Source organism: Pomacea canaliculata, linkage group LG11 (assembly GCF_003073045.1).
Source record: "Pomacea canaliculata isolate SZHN2017 linkage group LG11, ASM307304v1, whole genome shotgun sequence".
Lineage (NCBI taxonomy): Eukaryota > Metazoa > Mollusca > Gastropoda > Architaenioglossa > Ampullariidae > Pomacea > Pomacea canaliculata.
Genome location: NC_037600.1, coordinates 9,016,956 through 9,031,521, shown reverse-complemented (window position 1 = coordinate 9,031,521; position 14,566 = coordinate 9,016,956). Strand labels below are relative to the sequence as shown.

The 14,566-nt window shown below is 36.4% G+C and overlaps 1 protein-coding gene across 6 annotated transcripts in view; it reads right to left on the bottom strand.

Annotated features, from left to right (window-relative positions):
• LOC112574879 (dynamin-1-like) overlaps window positions 1-14,566 on the bottom strand; it is a 38,041-nt gene that overhangs the window by 14,780 nt on the left and 8,695 nt on the right. For 3 of the 6 annotated variants that reach the window (XM_025256215.1, XM_025256213.1, XM_025256219.1), the window contains exons 4-14: window positions 14,269-14,472; window positions 13,862-13,960; window positions 13,167-13,275; window positions 12,806-13,000; window positions 11,774-11,909; window positions 11,359-11,426; window positions 10,556-10,694; window positions 9,963-10,120; window positions 8,488-8,539; window positions 7,284-7,397; window positions 2,993-3,105 (exon numbers count right to left, since the gene is read on the bottom strand). In XM_025256215.1, the coding sequence (XP_025112000.1) occupies window positions 2,993-3,105; window positions 7,284-7,397; window positions 8,488-8,539; window positions 9,963-10,120; window positions 10,556-10,694; window positions 11,359-11,426; window positions 11,774-11,909; window positions 12,806-13,000; window positions 13,167-13,275; window positions 13,862-13,960; window positions 14,269-14,472 (1,387 nt within the window). Of the gene's footprint in view, window positions 1-2,035; window positions 2,146-2,992; window positions 3,106-4,359; window positions 4,470-7,283; window positions 7,398-8,487; window positions 8,540-9,962; window positions 10,121-10,555; window positions 10,695-11,358; window positions 11,427-11,773; window positions 11,910-12,805; window positions 13,001-13,166; window positions 13,276-13,861; window positions 13,961-14,268; window positions 14,473-14,566 lie in introns of all 6 variants that reach the window. The other 3 variants (XM_025256218.1, XM_025256217.1, XM_025256216.1) reach the window with 2 other exon arrangements.

The window sequence follows — 14,566 nt, the reverse complement described above, 5'->3', positions numbered from 1 at the left end:
ATACCCCTTTTATTACAACATTAACAATTACAGAAAATTCAATATGTATATGAAACCTTTCCAAATACACCATTATAATTGAAAGTTTTTTAATCTCACTTCAATGTTCTATACCTCTTTACACAAGAGCTGTAAACAAATTTACATTTTAATGTATCATTACAAACATGGGAAAATAACTATAATTAAAATAAAAATCCCAATTATTTTTAAAATGTCTGCACACTGAAACAGAAGCCATGTAAAGCATACCATATTTATCTTCACAACATTAAAATGTAAAGTTTAATCAAAATCCATAGCTATCTAATATGAGAAAATAAAAAATTAAATAGAAAGGCAACAATAAAACTGGATTAGTAATTCTACTGATGCAGGTAATGACTAAGTTAAATTGTATTTTTTAAATATATACAGTTCTTACTAGGTGTGCAATTTGTGAATATAATTATTTGCAACCTGTATTCTGACCACAGGTTTCTGAGGTAGTTATAAAAAGCACATTTAACAATTTGATATTTTGCCACTACACACACAGATTTAATGAAAAACTAAAAAGCATGCACAGAAAAATGTAAATGCAAAATAATAACAGACCACAGCTGTCCCTGCCACAGCAATCCTTTACTTCTAAATATTTTAAAACTGTTCCTTAAATTCTGATTAAAGGACTGGAAAAACTAGTGAACTTGCAAAATAAACAAATTGCAGTGATGAAAGCACCAACAATTTTATTTTTTTAGAACCCCAACAAAATAACAAATAAACTCAAACACAAAAAAAATAGATGGAAATCTATAGAAAATTTCCAGCAGCATTCTGACAGTGTTCAGCCAAAAGAAATTTAACAAGACCAAGAAACTGCATGTCAGCAACAAAGACGTAGACAGTTATAGACAACAAAGTTGGCAGCAGCAGAAGACAACAATGTTGCTGCAGAGACTACCTTTCTCCAAGGAAAAATAATATCCCTGAATAAGGAAAGTACAACCATGCCTTCCTGCCATTTTCAGACAGGAGTTTATAAAGGCTGCAAAGGACTGTTCACCATGTGGCCAGAATTTACCTTAAAGGCTACCTAGAGTGTAAAAGTATTTTCAAATGAATAAATTTCCTTTACATTAATTCCCAAATTCTGAGTGAAATACTCTGTTTTATCTGCCAGGTGAAAACTTTTCAACATTCAACCTTTTCCCTCGGTTTTTGGAAGAAGTCCAAACCTCATTTCCTGTATCATCGCAAAAGCAGGCTTGGTGGTGTTGCAACACCTACTTAGCAGATGCTTCAAGCTGATTTCAGTAGTTAGAATTTAGGTCAATCTAAATGCTTTTCTAAAAAGTAAAATAAAATAAAAATTCACAAAAGATTTAAAAAAAACAATGATGATGTTATGTGTTGTAAGTTTGCCAGCAGCTTTAATTGTTATTGTTATGTTGAATTAGTCTACTGTTATGCTGACTTGGTCTATTGTTATATTGACTTAGCCTATTGTTATGTCGACTTGGGGTCTTGAGTACCAGGAACATCCTTATTTTTGTTGTATTATCTCAGTCTCTCAGTTTAGTTTCATCTGAATTTATGAGAACAAAGCAATTCTCAGTGTCATTTGTTTAATTCTGTTTACAAAGGACTATCTCTTCTTATTTGCCAGGTATCAGGATTAGTCATCTGCCACTTCTATTTCCAGTTGAGATTTTTTTTAATTTGCTGAGAACATCTCTTGCATCATAAAGCTTCAAAAAGGACATCTCTCATGATGTTTCCTCAAAACCACAGACTAAGTACAAATTTTGCTAAATCATTAATGGATCAATCTTTTCAAACACGATCCAATAAACTTATTAAAGAAAAAATACAGAAAAAGAAAAGCAAGTCCTGTAAAACAACCAGAAATTGATCATGAAGGATATGATAATAGGAAGCCAATATTATCAATAAAGCAGATCAGGCAGAGCCATTTAGCAGGCCAGCTAACCAGCTAGCATTGCATTTGAAAGCACACTCAAGCAAGCCCATGCTATGATCAATACTGTACCTTTGCTCTGGGTTGAATAGAGCAAACAAGTGTCGAGAGGAGAATATGCCCCCCTCCACATCCCGTATTCGTAAACCTTCTAATGGTAACATGTATCGCTTTTCTTTTTCCTATAGGAATGACAGAAATCAGCAAATTTTAGTAGCAACAGTGAAAGTTTTGCAAAGAAATTGGTCAGAATGTGGCAAAGATATAAATGTGTTGTGCCTTCATCATTATTCTCTACAGCGGGTGAGATTTAGGGCAGGAGATTACTGCCCCTGGCACTAATGTTGTAGTTGATTACTCTTGAGGCTGAGTTTCTTATAGACGCTTAACAAACCTTTATTTGAGACAATGATTTATGATAAGACAGAGGGATAGATGGGAAACAGGCTCTGTGTTTCAGACACACAAAAAAACAAGAGAGTATTCAAGTACTAGAACTGGTCTTCACCCAGGGAAATGATAATGGAAATCCCCAGTTTTATGTGCAACAAATAGAATACTCTTTCACATGGAAGTAAATTGCAACAGTGGATGAAGAATAGGTGAATTCAAATGACAAAGGAAAAGGGGAATATTAAATGGATGGTGCAAAGGAAAAAAGCATCTTTCTTGTCCCCTTATGGAACACCAGATTGTCTCACATTATCATCATTTCTTCTTAAAAAAATACTCTTTTGGTGTTACTACTTAGTTTTTGTCTTTTTACATTCTGACAGCCAGTCCAGAGACTCCTAGTAATGAGCAGATGGTTACCCATCCAAAAGAACACAATTTATTCTCTGCTGTCAAACTATGGCATTTATGCAAGTGCACATATCAAACAGGCCATCAGAAAATAAATGGGCTGTGCTGGAAATTGTAACAAAAGCTGTTTGAAAAGCACAAAATGAAGTGAGGACAATTATAAAAGGGGTTAATAGATTGATGGAACAGGAGGACCTGGATTCTTGGTCAGCGAAAACGATCTACCTTGGTTCTGTACCATTGAAAAGGGCAAATGCACATTTCTTGCTCATAAAACCAGCTTCTATGTCACGTAACTTCAGATTGTCCAAAGGCAACATATACTTCTTGTCCTTCTCCTGTTCAAAATGAATGAAATGATACATACAAGCAATATTCTAAAAAAAAAAAAAAAAACTTCATGGGTATTTCTCCTAATGGTGAGACTTTTTTTTAAATGGCACTTGTTTTCTTCTGAAAGGAGGGAAGAAGGGAGATAAATCCTATCTCAATGAGAGAGAAGAAAGTTACTAAACAAGATATTTGTTCTTTTTATTTTTATTTCCTTGCATTTCACCTCTGTATCCTTTTCTCTATGTGTGTTTTTGTGCATGCATGCCTGCCTACATGTGTGTGTATATATATATACACACATGAACCTAAACTTTTGCCTGAATCTGTAGAAGGAAGGATTCAATGAGGGACAATTCTGACAATAACTCAATCATTAAGATGTCAGTATTGAGCAATATGGACAGAAATCAATAGCAACAACAACAAAATAAACAAACAAATACTCTCTGCTGCTGACTAGCAAGAACATACGACTATGCATGAAAGCAGCATGATGAATGTTGCAGCTGATGTTGTCATCATCCAGCATTGGCATGCTTGCTACTCCCCCCTAACAACTGATCACTCAAGTTGTATAAGATGTTTGATGATAATTTAAAAATAAAATAAGTGATAATGAGCCTTGTTAAAAATCACAAAAATGATGACAAGATACACCGATGATTCTGAAAAGGATGATTGTAATAACAATGGTAACAGCAAAAATATTTTTCCTTTCAGTGCCATCTATTTACAGGGACAACAGACATGAATTTATTTAATTATATGGCGCAATGGAAGTATCTGAAATCTCTGACATAAACTATGTATTTGATGAACATCCCAACCTGCTATGACAGTTTCAATCCTGTGGCAAAAAAGAAGCTTAACAAACATGCACAACATGCATACAACAGGCAACAGAGGCAGGTAGCACAGATGTCATCCACTTTGAAAGCTGGAAAAATTTTGTGGCATAAATATACAATAGAAAAGGACCAAGCAGACTTTGAGAACCTTACTGAAGAAGAGCAATTTTTAATAAAAGCATGACATGCAAATCTTGCTTTTATCAGGGTAGAAGCTTGTAATATTTTTACATTTTAGTCTGAAATTTGTATAGTAAACACTGGAGGGGAAGGGGGGAAATGAATCGACAAAAGGCAACAATGAAAAACCATTCACCATACAAGCCTGTTAGTTAAAGGCATGCAAAACAGTCTCAATATGCCTGTGCAAAAGTAAATAGCTATACACATGGTTTCAATAAATACTTGTACCTATTTTCTGTATGGAAAAGAGCAAAAGTAGGGTGTCTTGAGAAAATGCCTGATTCAACATCGCGCAATTTCAGGTTGTCCAGTGGAAGCATGTATTTCTTGTCTTTCTCCTGAGGAGGGAAAGTAAGGGAGTGAACTAACAGTCTGATGAAAATGGGAAGGTGGAGGGAGGGATATTTAAACTACAGAAGATAAAATAACAATGTTATATCAATCTGTATGCTATTAATCAAAAAGTTAAACAATCTGCATCATTTAAAGATTCCAGACATATATATATATGCATTTAACCTGGGGTACAAGTCTAACCCGAGATCTAAAAGGTTTATTAAAGTTCTTGCAGGGCCTCCATGGTAAAAAATATTTGACAACTGGAGAACTAAAGGACTTAAAACTTTTTTTTAAACCATCCATGTATGAAAAACACCGGAAAAACAAGTGAAAAAAAAATATAAAAAACTCCCCATGACAGTTTTTACTTCTCAATACACAATTCACTTGCCATGCTGAATACTTCAAAAGCAAATGCATGCATGGACAATGAAATATTTTCAGCATTTTATAGAAATGCAGACCTCAGTTTCCCAGATATGGATGCTATCAAGTAAAGGTAAAGAAAAGGTCATCTCCTTTTGGGTTTTTTTTTGAGACGAGACCATTGGGAGAGGGAGTGGAGACCTCACTTTTCTTGGGGTCAGGTCTCTTTCTGAAGATGGTACCCATTTTTCTCACCCCACCCTCCTCTCTCTCACTGTCTTACCTTCCCCAGCCATCTATGCAGTGAGGTACCAATTCCTGATAGATTGGTTGACTATACCACACACACGTTTTTAACCAGCATGCCTTGGAGGTTCAGATGCCAATGCTCTAACCACTCAGTAATCCACTTGCCAAATTTTTTTCTATGGTTTAATTGTCTACTACCTATTACTATCTTCACTTAAAACAAGTAAGAAATAAATTTAGCACACACACATATTCAAGCCACAGTCCTAAGGGGAATAATGACTTTGCTCAGTTGTGTAATCTATTTCTTCCAGATCTCATCACAAATCCTAAAACACACACAATCAAAAATCTCTTTTTTGAAAGCTTCTATGCTTATTCTATGGTGTGCAATACAGCAATATATATATTTATTTTCTCCACCCACCACCATAAAAACCCTTTTATTTTCATTGATTTATTGATTTACAATAATTATTAAGAGTGATGAAACTACTCAACTAAATTTTATCCTCATAAAAGACTAAGCCCATTTGTTAAACTGTCAAAAGATATTTTAGAACTTATGGTTTTAAGTTAGAACTAGAAGAAGGAACAGGAAATGGGAAGTAATGGGAAAAATCCCAGTGAGCTGATAGGTTGACCGGTATTTCCATTTGTGCAGGAAGGAGATATATGGAAGCCAAAACAATTAATGCGGAATAGAATGCAATACGTACTAATCAAAATTCCTGAGATGACAGAGTAAAGATATCCTCACTAAGCACCTGTGAGGTCAACAAGTTGACCAGAGTTGCCAGCCTTGCCCCCTGCCCCACCCAATATCAGGTGGAAAAAAAAGGTCTTTGGGAAATGATCTTAACTATGAGAAAAATATGGTCAAGGCATAGTACCAATACAAATCATTCAAATCAAGACAGTTGTCTTGTTTTTGCTCTTCAATGAGGAAGGGAGAAACAGAAAAGGGGAGAGAATCATGTGACAGTTGTCAAAGTTTATATGAATATCCATGCCATGGTAAAGAGCTGGAGACCATTCAAAATTTAGTCTGCCCAAACCCTCACGAGAAAATTTGCAATTTTTCATAATATCATAAATAGAGCTTTAATCAAATCCATTTTTAATAATGATCTTAATGAAACAGAAGACCAAAAGTGTATAGTATGTCTATACCTAAGGTTGATGAGAGCTACCTGGAAACTGTAAAGACTAAATGACATATAATAAATCCAATTTTACCGTAAGCTAACTGATATACATGTGAACAAAATTTAAGTTCCTGTGGTATGCCACAAAAACATCACCAAACTTCTACAGAGGGACCCAAAACATGTAAAAGAAAACTGGAGTACAAAGAGAAAAACCTTCACAGACATGATGAAGACACAAACTCTAGATGACGGTTCCAGATCATAGATGATGTTCTTTCCTCATAATATTACAACGAAACAACAATGAATGAAGTAACACATTAAGTGAGGACAAATGTATGGTAATTCAATATTTTTTCAAGTGGATTTTGTTTTTGGTATCAGTTTTAAGTTTTAATGATCCCTTACTAAGAAAAAGTGACATGAAATAATGAAAGATTAGTATTGTGAGACTTTTCCTTTTCAAATTCCAGTTGATAGACTAAATTATTAATTTATTTCACTTTTTTAAAACAGTTCAGCGTTTTAGTGGAAATGTGACAGTTCCTACTTTTACAGGTTGGTGGGATTGGATTGTAAACATGAAAGCTATTCTCTTTTCACTGATCTGACTTAAAAACTGGGCATAAATAGGATGAAACATAATCAGGCATAGGTAAGAAAGAACATGCATGATCACTACTTAATAACAATGAAATGATTGTAGACAGTTAAAATGTAAGACCATGACACAACTGGACAAAAAATTTCTTTGAAACACTAAAGAAAATGATCTGAAAGGGAAGCCAACGCAGACTGAATGAATGCATCATGGATACCATCAAGGCAACAACATTCATCAGAACTACCGAACTTTAGAAATGCCAATACAAGAGAAAATTATGAGATTATAATTTTAGTGAATTTTGTCAAAATATTTCTGGAAATGCTTTTTTGCGAATTAAAAAAATACCATTTTAATTTTAATCTTTCATGCAATCTTAAGCTCTGAAGATAAAAATTAACTTCTGAGGAACTAAAAAAGCAATGTATATACAAAGTACATACCTCTTCATCTTTGTACCAGGCCAGGTTCTCTGATGTGAGCACAAACCAGAAATCTTTAGAGCCACCCTTAATAAAGCTGATATTATGCAAAGACAGCCACCCTTTCCGAATGACCTGAAGGCAGAGATGTGCCCACATGAACACTAAAAAAATATATGCATACACACACGCAAAATGCACATGAAAACACAAGAAAAGAATAAGTCTTTTAAATCCTGTTAACAGATTCTTTCCCTAGTATCTCTCCACCACTCAGGATTTCAATTATTGATTGGTTTTTTTTTTTGGCTCCTTATTCTTGAAAACAGTTGAACCTCAACTATTTGGTTTAACGACTAGCGCCTGTCATCTAATAATCAAAATAATTCTAAAAATTTGCAAATGGTAGAACATGAACTGTACAGTGATATTCTTACTTGTAGAATTAATCTTTCTTCAGAACAATATCATGCACTGTTTGATTTCCGACATTAAATTCCAATGAAAGCTTAGCAATTGATTCCTTCTTTTCAGCACGTTCAACAATCTGCAGTTTCATAGCAAATGACAAAATGACTTTTTTTTTTGCTCTCTCCCACACAGGACCCCAACATTTCAACATGAACTTACGTGAAGCTGCTTTCTAATCCCAAGTTGCAGATGCCAACTGAATTAACTTGGAACAAGGCGCTTTCTATTTTTCCACAGCAGGAGATTGCCTGCTGGTGCAAGGATGCTATACTTTCAATCCTTTTAGAATAATTTTCAGAAACCCATTGACAAAGAAAACTGCAGCTGCGACACATGTAGCATACATTCCTGTAGTCGGAATTCTTGGCAGCGAAATCTTAGTACCATGTCATGGATGTGTATTGATGGACTGATGTCTGTATGCCGAGACTCACTCTTGGCCTCATGCGAAGTGATATGCTGTTAGTCTCAGCGAGCCGTAACAAAGAATGTGAACAAACCGGAAGCTATGTTGTCTAATGCCTCGTTTTAGCAGTTAACTGGAAAAAATCGTCTGCCAGCAGTCCAGGAATATTAGTTAGTGGTCACATGATGTCTAATAGTTTTTTTTGGTTTTTCTGAGTTTTTTTTTTTCTTTAGGAAATCCGGATAACTGAATGCACAGTTAATTGAAGACCGGATAATCAAGGTTCCACTGTATATGAAAGTATTGTTTCAGTTACTGTTAAAGTCTTACCCTTTAAGTCTAACTCACCTGGTTTCCCAGCTTTCTCTTTGATGTCGCTGTCTCAGATTTCTGTTGAGCACTAAAATAGAGAAAATGCTCTCTCAGTAATCAAAATGAGTGGTACAACCCTTAAAATTTAAATAAACCATTTTTGATGGTAAAATTTCTTTCTTCAGGTACTTACCAGATAGCACGACTATATGAAGTTATCCTGGCTAGCTAACTCAATTCCAGCTGTCCACTAGTGATTGGTCAGGCAAGATCAATGAACAGGTAGAACACAAAATCAAGTCCTCCCCCCCCCCCCCCCACACACACACACACAGATTCCAACATGGAAATAAGACACAACCGACTGGTCTTGCCCTGGCCCGATTTCCAAGTCAGGGTCTGATAAAGGCATCTGAGCATGGCTGTATAGCCTGCTTTTGGGATGGCACCAATTCTTTCAAACTGAAGAGCCAAGGGAAAACCTGCTACAAGAACTGGCAAAACCTTAGAGGGCTCCAGCCCTGCAAGGAGTGCCAACTGACAAAAATCCTCCTTAAACAGCTACCATGGGAGGGCCTCCTAGGGAAGCAAATCACACTGCTGCTTCACCTGAGAACTTCCTAATAGCAGCTGTGTTCCTGATAACACCCAGACGGGAAGGTTGAGATGCTCTGGAACTGAATGAAAGATATGGCTGTGTTGCTGTCTCAGCAACACCTGTGACAAAGGCAGTTTCCTAAGGGTTGCCATGGATGGGGCTACCAGGTCAGAACTCCACAAGTGACTCCAAATGAGTGGAGACTGACACCGACTCCCTTCACTTTTGCCAGAAACTTGGGCAGTAACACTTTCAGAGGAAAGCTGAGGCTCTCCCAAGGCATGGGCAAGGCATCCCCATCGAGTTTAACAGTGTGAAGCTGGGTAAAAAAACTCAAAGCTCACTGGCTGGCAAGGGTGGGGATTGAGTGGGTGTGAGTTGGATGATTTTGATTTTCCTGTTCAGCCTCGACCAACTGGGAGTGGGCAGCTAGAATTGAGGTAACTAGTCAGGATAACTTCATAAAGTCATGTCATCTGGGAAAGTTCGAAGAAGAAAGTATGTTTTATGCTTCACTTACACTATACGTCATGCTCATTCATGGTTCAAAAAGTTACTAGGATCATGCAAATAATAGCACCATGTTTGTTAACTATGTTGACAAGACACATTTGATAAACTGTACATTGCAGCTTTTTTCATGGATTGTGAAACCCAGAAACTTTACTAGCAAGTGAAAGATGGACTGACTAAGTGAGCGAGCTGAGCAAGATTATATTTCTACTGTATTAAAACTAGTCGCTTGATTCACAAACTACTTCAAAATATTTGTTTCCTTCACTCTTTCTGTCGTTTTTGTGTTCCGTCTTTTTCACTCATTCAGAAAAAAGAGAAAGGTAAAGTGAGTGAGTGGAATGAAAAAGCACAGCCATGTGAGTGCTGAAAGGTCACTGTTAAATACAAAGCAACAAACTTGGCAAAGCCAATGAAGTCCTCATGATTTGTGTTCATGTAGGCCAGCTGTATGTCAATAAACAGCAGAATCTGGTCCTTAGTCCTTTGTTCCTGCTCACGAATTCTGGAGTTAACAATTCTTTCTGTCTCTTCCCGCAGTCGAGGATACCTACTCATCTGCATGAACATTGGGGGAAAAAAACCAGTCAGCTTATTATTTTTCATTTTACCCACAAACTCAAAAACATACTAAATGCAATGCATACAGGCTGCCCTTCTTGCTACCTTTTTTGCATGTACGATATTTCCTTGCCTGAGCTCATCCAAGTCTTTCAATTCTCTCCAGGTAACATGTTTAAGATAAAGTTTCAGCTACAAAACTTGTTAACTATTGTCAAGTTCCAGCTGTTTACAAATGTTAGCTCCTGTGATGCTTCAGCTGTTTACAGATGTCAACTATTGTGATATTTTAGCTATTTAGAGATGTAACTATTTCTTACAAATCTTCCGTCTCAAATTGTTCTTTAAGATTGTCTCATAACTGATTTATAAGACCTAAAATGTTGCATTATCACACAGGCAGATTAGACAGATTAAAATAAAAATTTGTACCCTTTCTCCACATTTTCTGACCACTTGAGAGAGTTCATTGACAACCAAGTCGACACAGTGAAGTGATGGCTCTTTTAACCGTTTGATCTGTTTGACAACAATGCTTTCAAATGCCATATCTGGAGTAAAAAGGCCAGTCCTGTGGAGAAGATGCAGTACATTACAGTTCACAATTTATGTTGACCCAATGGGTGGAGTTCTTTTTATTTAATTATTTGTGTTTGAGCAAACTGTAAAGTATTAAAGCCTTGTAACCATCCAACAGATACAGTTGCAATCTGTTTATAAAGTTTATCTGCAAAATATTACATGTAATAATAATAAAGTTGATTTGTATAGCGCCTTTTCCCACCATTAAAGGCAGGCTCAAAGCAATTTACGAAAGAGAAAAAACACACAAACATAATAACTATGGATGCTGGTCTCAAAAACAAAAAGTTTCAGTGTTCTTATCATTATTTACGCTCCCTCCCTTCCTGCCAGAACCGGACATGTGACCTGATTTGATGAACAAGGTACTTAAAACTTACTGCCATCTTCAAAGGTGTTGTATCTTTACTAACTATTTTAAGTGAGAAACGAGGGCAGAGGAATATGAAAACCTACACGACTTTGCTTTGATATTAGAAGAGTACATTTTGTGTGGTATTTTCAAGCCCAATTAATTGAGTATTCATTTTCAAGTTATCTTTTTGATAAGTTATCTTTTTGATGAAGAAAAAAACATAATTGTGTCAAAAGGAGCAATGTATGAAATTTCACTGATAACTACTTGACAAAAAGAAAAGGCCTTAAATGATTACCTAATGCCATGGATATTCTTGATTGTGATACCTATTTCTCGCCGAAGCTCTCGTTCATCAAATTCCATCTGAAAAACAAAAACAAAATACAAAATAGAGATAGAAGCAAGCATTTTCTTTTGCTTAAACTTAATTATTAACCTTCATCTCAGTGATTGCAGATGGTAACAGACCACTGAACTTGTCAAGTGATGACCTGATTCAAACTGAATCATCTACTCACTTCTGTCAAATAATACAGTACATTAACATTGAAAGAAACACATTCCCCCCTCCCTTCCAAAAAAAAAAACAGGAAGGGATACAGCTGGGGGATGTACACACTTTTACAAGATCTCTACCTTGTTTGCAGAAATGTTCAAACACAGAAACAAATATGATCTTCTTAAAGATCCCTATTTCATTCCCACCGTACCTTAACAAGCTCAAAGGGAAAGCGTTCGTGAAAAATTCTGTTGATCTTGGCACCACCAGAGAGATCTTCTGTGGACACCTGAGCCCCAAAGCCTTCAATATCCCGGTCAAAGTCCACACCAAACTGTTGGATCATCCTGTAATATTAACATTTGAAAAGAGCAGATGCTGGTTAGCTTATCCAAATATGATGTGATTTAATGCAGAAATGATTATAAACATAACACATAGAGTTGTCAATCTTCAGCAAGTCTTCCACCAAGAGTTTGTAAATATGCTGTCTACTTGTGTCAAATTGCTAATCAGGGTAGGGGTTGGTGAAGCTGCAAGATGCTATTTCCTCAAATCTAAGTGAATGCCTCCATTCCGTTCTCAATATACATGTTCAAAAAAATTACCACGGTGAGGATGAGGTCAAACACAGATGTGAAGGCCACAATAAATGGGAAAGCTATCAGAGACATATGTGATGTCATGATTTTGATCTCTTTGGGTGCATGGTGATGTATGTAGCTATGTAAGTTGAAAATAAATTGTCATCCACAGTAGCTGCCCATGGTAAAGCTTAATATTTATACATGTATAATACATGTATAATACATGTATACATGTATAACTTAATACATTAGCATTTTATGAAATGGCCATACTCTGTTTGCCAAAAATTGTGGGAACTAGGGAAGGTGCTCTAGTCTGAGGGCTTTGTGGGCTTGAGCTTGGAAAGGAAGGTCACACAGACCGATGACTGGGAAAATTCTCCCTACCCACCCAGCAAATGGGAACCTGATTCATCGCAGATTATCTTGTGGAAGGAGAGGGTGGGCAATGTGACCCTCATGACCTCCAGTCAAGTGAAACCCTTAATCTTTACCCAGTTTGAGTATGAATGAAAGAAACATGGTGAAAAAGCTTTACATTCTGAAAAAAATTATTAATCTTGATAACCAAAGAATAGACATATCACTGAGATTATTCCTTTTGCAAAACAGAAAAAGCAAGACAATCTTGTACTTTTATGGACAAAATAACTCACTGCATCATAGCCTTAGTCTTGCGAGCTGGATCATCTGGCCGGAAATTCTTGTACTCCTCCACTTCTTTTTCCATGGACAAAAGCTGAGACTGCAGTCTGTTACGAAGAGCAGGTAGCGTGTCACGGATGTGATTGGTAAGTTGTTGGTTCAACACCTTCTGCAGATAAGGGGTCCCCATTTTGTCCGCCATATGTCTGAAAAAGAAAGCTGCCAGTAAAAACTCTTGCTAATCTGAAAACACATGTAATCCATAATAATAGTCTAAAACCCCCTCCAAAAAAATCATTAAAAAAGTTATGTATGCAAGACACTGATGGCCTGTAACAAAACATAAATATTTGTTAAATGTTCACCAAGTACCTGTAGGCTGGATGAGACAGGAAAAACTTCCTCTCTGCAGCAAGGGCAGCACGAATGTCCTTGCGACCATCAATATCCTTCTGACTTCTGTTTACTACTCCGATATACCCTGCAAAGTACAAGACAACTTAACTGAAGCATTAATTTACGACATTAGGTGAACTGACATCTTGCCTCTTTGATTGGGGAAAGAGAGGGAATTGGTGTTAAATGAAGAGCCAGCAATTACGATGCCACATGCTGAAAAAGAATAGCATGCCTGAGACGAGAGCTAAACCCAGGACAGCAAACCTTCGTTGTATTGGTGACAGGCAATAACTGTTGTACCGCTGGACTGCCACCTCTTTGAGGATGACCTGTCAGTTCAGTGAAGAGGACAAGCAGTACAACATAACTGTAATGGGGCGATAAAAATGTTCCAAGGAACAACTTGGTAGCAGTCAATGATGGGATGATTTCATGTTGACTTCCAGGTTGGGTAGATTCACTACAGTCTAATATTTCATCAGTTATGGAACACTTTAAAAATATTTTTCAATAAACCGACAAAAATATAATATAAGCACCTGTTATATCTTAAATCAATGCTTACATTTACATGATAGATCAAGGAGCAAAATTAAATATCAAAAATATGCTACCTATTGTGAATGTAGGGACTGTCATATAACTGTTTAAAAAAAAATTCCTTTCACCTCTGCGCAGTGGTAAGGTCTTATTTTCCAAGATTTCTCGTGCATCTGTTCCTTCATCCATTAAATCCAACTTAGTGATAACACCAATCGTCCGTACACCTGAAATCAGAAATATTTCAAGTGTAGATCAGAGAATCCTCTATAACATTTTCAATTGTTTCTTTTTCAATGGTACACTAAAATTAACCTATATCTACCCTGTTATCCAATTACACACATATATTACACCCTATCTCACTGCATCCACATACATCCCCAAGTAGTAACATTTGTTTTCACAGAATATAAACAGAATTAATATAACTGTTCAATTCCACAGCCTTCAGATATGTACTTTCTGTTTGAACCCTAGTAACCATAGCACAAAACTGCCACTCATAACAGCTTTTTGAGAATTAGCTTCCTACCTTGTGGATCTACTTCCTTGGCTATTTTCAGAGCATCAGAGTTTGCAAGATCTGTGTTAGCTGGGGTAACAGCTAAGATAAGACAGTTTTCCTTTGAAATGAACTCTAGCAGCATGCTACGGATCTGGAGTTCAATATCTTGTGGCTGGTCGCCCACTGGTACCTTGGTCATTCCAGGTAAGTCAATCAAGGTCAAGTTCAAGACTGGGAAAAAAAAAAACTTTTTAAAAATGTAATTATGTTTACTTAAGCTAAATAAAAAGTTCAAGCATAAAATATATTGCCAGAAAAATGGACA